The 6,173-nt window shown below is 52.7% G+C and overlaps 1 protein-coding gene across 1 annotated transcript in view; it reads left to right on the forward strand.

Annotated features, from left to right (window-relative positions):
- The window catches only part of LOC104274248 (rho GTPase-activating protein 26), a gene marked incomplete at both ends in the record, with an annotated part of 44,392 nt that overhangs the window by 27,843 nt on the left and 10,376 nt on the right, over positions 1–6,173 (forward strand). The window contains one exon of the mRNA XM_009869823.1: positions 4,720–4,879. Coding sequence (XP_009868125.1) covers positions 4,720–4,879 — 160 coding nt within the window. The remainder of the gene's footprint in view (positions 1–4,719; positions 4,880–6,173) is intronic.

A 6,173-nucleotide genomic window follows, 5' to 3' on the forward strand; every position in this document is an offset into this window, starting at 1 on the left:
CCGACTGCGCTGGTGGGTGCGCCGACGGCTGGGTCGCCCAGCGTGCTGTCTGCATTCGCTGTGCTTTTTTGTCTCCCGTTCATGTCCAGAGACAAATGTAAGTGTTTAATTTGTAATGAGCTACCCAGAGCAGCCTGGATAACTTTGGGGATCGCTAGCCCTCTGCGTGACCGGCTTTTCCTGTTAAATAGAAGCTCTAATGGTGGTGGCAGACACGAAATAGATTTTTACCTGTAGCGATATGTATTAGCCTCGTTATTTTCCTTCCTGTAAGCTCTTGTTAGGCCAGCCATGACAAGCACTTTGTTTTCAAAGGTTTGTCCCAGGCATGGAAATAGAAACACTCCAGACGTTGCCTTTGTTCCCTTTCAGATGTTTGTTTTCTCTGAGATTTTTCTCTGAATCAGGGAAAGTATTGGAACTAGTAACAGGACTCTTTAGCTGAGGCTTATGTACACGTATTTTATATATAAAATACATCCACAAAGTGATTCCAGCCATGGGAGTTCTGCCGAGAGCAAAGCAGTGGCATCCCCTGGAGAGGCCACTGGTGCCCGCCGTGGAGCCCTCTGCTCACGGGGGTAACAGCACCCACCAGCAGGACCAGTATCAAATAATCCCGCTGATCCCAATTCACAGCCCAGAAGTCTCAGGCTGGTGCCTTTTCTGTGCCGGGTCGCGGCAGCGCTGCCCGACAGCTCCCTCGTGCTCCCGCAGTACGGGTTCCTCTGGATGGAGAAGCAAACAAGTACTTTAACTGGATTTCTATGAAAGTAAATATGAGCTGCTGGCCAGGCTGGAGAAACTTAAATCATTAACATCTGTAAAATAGCAAAAGAGGGCCAGCGCAGCGCTCGCCCCTGCCTGCGGCACCCCCGGCTGTGCTGCGTTTCTCCTCGGTGGCGCGGTGCTGATGGCAAGCCAGCACAACAGAGGAATATTTACTGTTCCTGTATGCTTTCTCTGCACTGAAGCTTGACTTCCAATTACTCTGTATTAAATTATGTTTGGTCGTGCCGGTGATTGTACAGTATCCAAGCAACCCGGGCATAATCTAATTTAACACACAACATGGATTTACTCCGCTCCCCTTCCTCTTTGTTTTTCTGAAAGCGTGAACGTAACGCGAGCGGGTGCCCACAGACACCCCCGGGAGATGCGACCAGCCTGTTTGGCTGCAGGGATGACGCTCCTGGGGTGTCCCCGGGGGGTGGCAGAGCTCGATCTCCAGCTCCTTCAGCCAGGTGCTCACAGCAGCCAGTGGGCCTCTTGGGTTTGCACCAAGTGGGTCAGGTTTTTGTGGACCAAAGTCCCCCTGTGGGGCCACTCGTGGGTGATGAGTGCAGCTGTTCCCCCAGCCAAGGGGCTCCGCAGCCCGTCCCACCGATCCGAATAGATTTAGATTGGATCTTGGGAAGAAATTGTTCGGTGCGAGGGTGGCCAGGCTCTGGGACAGATTGCCCAGAGAGGCTGTGGCTGCCCCCCCCCTGGGGATGGTGCCAGGTTGGATGAACCTGGAGCAACCTGGACTGGTTAAGGGCGTCCCTGCCCATGGCATGGGATGGGTTAGATGGTCTCCGAGGTCCCTTCCAACCCAAGACATTCTAGGATTCTGTGATCTCCTGCCAGTCCTGGAGACATGTGGGAAACGTTGTGTGCTGCGAGGAGGAGGAACAGCTCAGAGTCCAGGTGTTGGGGTGTGTTTCAAGGACGAGGCAGGAGTTAAGAGGTTGTTCTTGCACGTTCCTCTCTTAGCTGTTGCTTCCCGCCTCCTCTGCTTGTGCTGGGAGGGACTTCTGCGAAGCGCGGATGGCGAGAGAACAGAACCCATCTGAATGACTGCAATTGCTTTCAGAGTGTACCAAGGGACAGAAAGAAACGGCAGGTTAAAAGGAAAACACAGCAAATACTTGGAAACCTTCTAAAGGGCAGCTCAGGAATGGCACGAACAATGCCTGCCGAAAGGCACCGGCGTTATAAGCACGCTTTGGGACAAGAACACCCCATCTTTAGAAACTGCGGCATGATTTTCTAGTACAAAGGATGATGAAGAGCTATAATTTTTAGTAAATCATCATGTGGCTAATGGATGTGGAATTTGAAGGACGTGAAAGGTGAACCGTGTTTTGTAGCGAAGCTTTGGTAACCGAACGTTTTGAAGATTAGTGCTGGGGGAGCGCCCGTGGTGCCGATCAGAGTTCGTGTGCCACTCGGGTTGGTGCCAGAAGGGAGCCAGGTTTGCAGGGTTGCACAATGGCTTCGATGCTTTGCAAATTCAAAGCGAACATAGGAACGAGGAGGTTGGTGCCAGCCATGGGCCGGAGGCGAGGGCCAGCGCTCGTGTCTGGGCGTGTGGACGTTCCTCGGGCAGAGGCAGGTCTGGGGCTGGCGCTGCAGGACCGTGTCCTGGCTGGGAAGCCATTAATAGTTTAGTCTGAAATAATTAACAGGAGCGTACACAGCTGCCTAGCCGTAATGAGTCAATGACAATGCAATTTATTAGAGTGATGTATTACAGGGTAACGGTAATGAGAAATGGAGGGACCTAATTTTGTGAGACTAAGATCAATTCAGTTGTTTTTTTAATAAATGAACGTTTTACTAGCCACAGAAGATCATTAAAATTATTATTTTATTAGCACTTTTCAAAACCATTTGAATTACGGCTGCTTTTTTCAAAACCCAAACAGCAGCATGTGAGCGTGCGTCTGAAGCACAGATGCTGCTGCAGCGTAGAAACGTCCCTGGCGTTTGCAAGCGCCTCGATAAGGAGGTGGGTGGGAGTGGGGGAAGAGGTTTGAATCCCTGTATAAGTAAGAGGGTTTTTCCTGTGAGTAAGCTTTCTCCTAAGTAAGAATTCCATTCCTACAGGCCTTGTTCTGCCTTTCTGTCTGCTCTGCAAGGTTGTGACCCCCTAAAGAAAGTTTGCTTTTCCCCGGCCGGCTCTGCGGGTTGGGGCAGCGCTGGCGTCGCGGTGTGAGCTGCACGGCTGCTCCCGGAGCCTTTCTCTGGGGCAGCGCTGCGGTTTACCGACACTGGAGATTTCTCAGACACTTGTGATAAAATATTCAGAGTTTCCTGACAGTGAGGGGAGTTACGGGTAAGGGGGAGGCCCTGCAGGCTTCTCCCGAGGGACTTTGGCCAGGATCTCCATGCCACTGACACCGTAGCTCAAGCCCAGGCTTGGTGGAGGTGACAGTGCTGCATGTTCTCCGGGGATGTGACGTGCACCGGGGGTGAGACTTCTTGCCTGGGTGGTAAATAAGGCTGAAGCTGCTGTTGGCGGGGAGCTAAGCCAGCAGTCCTGAGCCCCCGAGCACCCCTCAGGGAGGAGAGCCTCTTCTGCTGTCTGAAGAGCTGTAGGTAGGGCTGAGGAATGAAGAGGTCTTTGCTGGATCAAGTGAGTTTTGGATGAAAAAGGATGGAAAGCACCTTTTCTCTTAAGCCCTGGCTTACACCGTGCTGAAGGCAGCTGAGCACACACAGCAATGGCACTGTGGTGTATTGACCCTGAGATCGATAATAAACGCTCATAGCAACAGCTTTTTGGGGCAATCCAACTAGATCTGAGTCTTGGCCTCGCTTTGTCCTAGCCTAGTGCATTTGTCCAGGGAAAACGAAAGAGAACGAGTAAAAGGAAAATAGACATTAAAAAAACCCCTTAAGCTCAAAACGTGATTGCACTGCCTGCAATCATCGAGTTTCCTGGTTGAAGAGGTCAGGAGAAAACCACAAGAAAGAGCCGCGGAGACGGGGCTGTCAGGCTTCTGCCGCAGGTCCTCGTTGTGTCGCCCGCACGCGTCATTGCACGATGTGTCGTCCCGTGACTCCAGCACGAGCCTAAAAAGCCCGCGGTCCCCGGGGGGTTGGTCTGCGCCTCATCCTGGTGTTTGCCGCGGAGCAGCTGAGCGCCCGTGTCCCCAGCACTCACGGTTGGCCACAGCCCAGGGATGTGCGAGCTGCATCACGGCGTGCCCTGGGGCCAAGCCGGAGCGGAGGAGATGCCCGAAATGCTGCTGGTGGTTTGCACCGCGAAGACCAGGGCCAGACCGGAGCAGCTCCAGAGTAAGCTGGGTCCTCGGCATGAGCTGTTCTCCTTCTCTGAAGTAATCTGCTCCCGCAGGGCAGCAATATTTGTGAATGTAAAAATAGATGGAGATGACAGGGAGGAAGGCTCGAGTGTCAGGAGCGGGTGTCCGTGCGGGGCGGATTCCTCGGCGGGGCGAGGGCGAAGCCTGATCTTTGCCGTCCAGCCTGTTTTGGTTGGGCTGGATGGGGCTGACCTTTGGTGCAGGCAAGAGCTTAAATGGGTGAGAAGGAGTTGGATTTTGGAACATATTAGGTCACTCATTCAGTTGGAGAGCAGTGTGTGTCAGAGGTCCAACAATTTGTTTTTAGAAGGGTTTTAAGCCTTAGTGATTCAAGATGTTTTCCTGGGAGTGGTTTGCAACATGAGACTCGGTGGCCAGCGTAGCGTTGGGGTTTTATGAGATTAGTCAATTCGCTGAGGCTGAACGGTCTCTGCTAACACAATAGTTAAATTTGTACTTTTCCACATGGCTGAGCCTTCAAGGAGCTCACCAGGAGTGTTAAAAAAAAAAAGTAAACAGCATTGCAAGCTTTGTGCCAGCCGTGAGGCAGCGCGGGGGTTTCCGTGTGAAGTAGTTCTATCACCTACCTTTTTTTTATTTCTTTTCTTTTTCTTTTTTTTTTTTTCAGAGTTGCAGATAATCACAAGCAGAACCTGATGACTGTTGCTAATCTGGGTGTGGTATTTGGGCCAACGCTGCTTCGACCTCAAGAGGAAACAGTCGCTGCCATTATGGACATCAAGTTTCAGAACATCGTGATCGAAATTTTAATAGAAAACCATGAGAAGGTAAAGGCTTCACTTGCTTGTTTTGGTGTGATTAATTTATGAAAGCAAATCTGTCTGTCTTTGCAAAGGGCAGCCCCCTCTCCCAGGGGCCCCCCTCACTCTCCATGGCCAGCGGCACCGGCTGAGCGGTTTGGCTGCGGACGGTGGGTTGTGCCGGGGGTGGCACTACCTCCCCTGGCGAGGGACACAGCTCGGGACATGGTGCAGAGGCTCCAACACTCCAACACGTGGTTGTGTAACCGTCGCTGCTGGTAACCAGCTTTTCTTATGGTCAGCTCAGAGTGAGTCGGCGTGCCTGTGTCTCCACTACAGAAATTCCCTTTTCTTTCCCTTTTCCATTGCTTAACAAACAATTTATCTCAATTTCAAGAGAGGTAAGTGCCTAAAGAAACTAGCACGAGGCACACGCCTAGGCTGGCTCCCTGCTTCTCTGACGGGGTTTATTCAAGTACTGGCTTTATCCACAACGTTGACCTCCAAAATTACGATACGTTTGTGTTCGTCAGCCATAAAAATGCTCTTGTCTTTTGCCGTGGCAGGGAGGATCGCAGCTCTGGCATGGGCCTTTGCTTGTAGACGTCTTGAATGGGTTTCTTGCAGCCGAAGGTGCAAGGCTGAGCCTCTGGTCCGCGTGGTGCAGGCGGTGATGCTGGGGCACGTCTGTGTGCGGCTGCAAAGGGGCGTCAAACGTGCAGCCAGTGGGGACGGGGAGACAGGGTCTGTTGCTGGATGTTCTTGGAGAACGTGCTTCCACGGGCACGTAAAGGCAATGTTCTTTATTTAGGATAGCAGAGCTGTTTTCTTCTCCCCTGCATGGAATGTAACGGCAACGATGGTTTAATTAGGAGCAGAGGGGCGTGCAAGCTGGGGCTTTGAGCAAAGCCCGGCTCCCCCAGCCCTGGTGCTGCGTGGAGGGACCAGCACGAAACCTCGCGTTGGCCCTCGATGGTCACGCCTGTCTGTCTGTCACTGCTGTGTTGGTACAGGGGGGCACTCGCTGCCTCTCCCTGATGGTGACGAGCTCTTTGACTGTGCCGCAAGCGTCGCTTCGGGCGTGTTTCATCTCCCTTCCCCTTGCTGTGCTTTATGGAGCCCTCCCCTTGTGGGCCCTTACAGAAACACATCTTCAGACGTTGATTTCTTTTCCTGCCCAAGCGAGTCTCTTGCTGTGCCAGGCGAGCCCTCCCTCAGCCCGTATCTGGAGGAATCCGTGACCGGTTTGGGCAGCGATCGCGTCTGGGGTGCTGCGGGGCTCCTCTCTGCTCACCAGCCAGATCCTAGCACCTGCCCCAGT

Source organism: Apaloderma vittatum, unplaced genomic scaffold (assembly GCF_000703405.1).
Source record: "Apaloderma vittatum isolate BGI_N311 unplaced genomic scaffold, ASM70340v1 scaffold10580, whole genome shotgun sequence".
In the NCBI taxonomy this organism is placed as follows: domain Eukaryota; kingdom Metazoa; phylum Chordata; class Aves; order Trogoniformes; family Trogonidae; genus Apaloderma; species Apaloderma vittatum.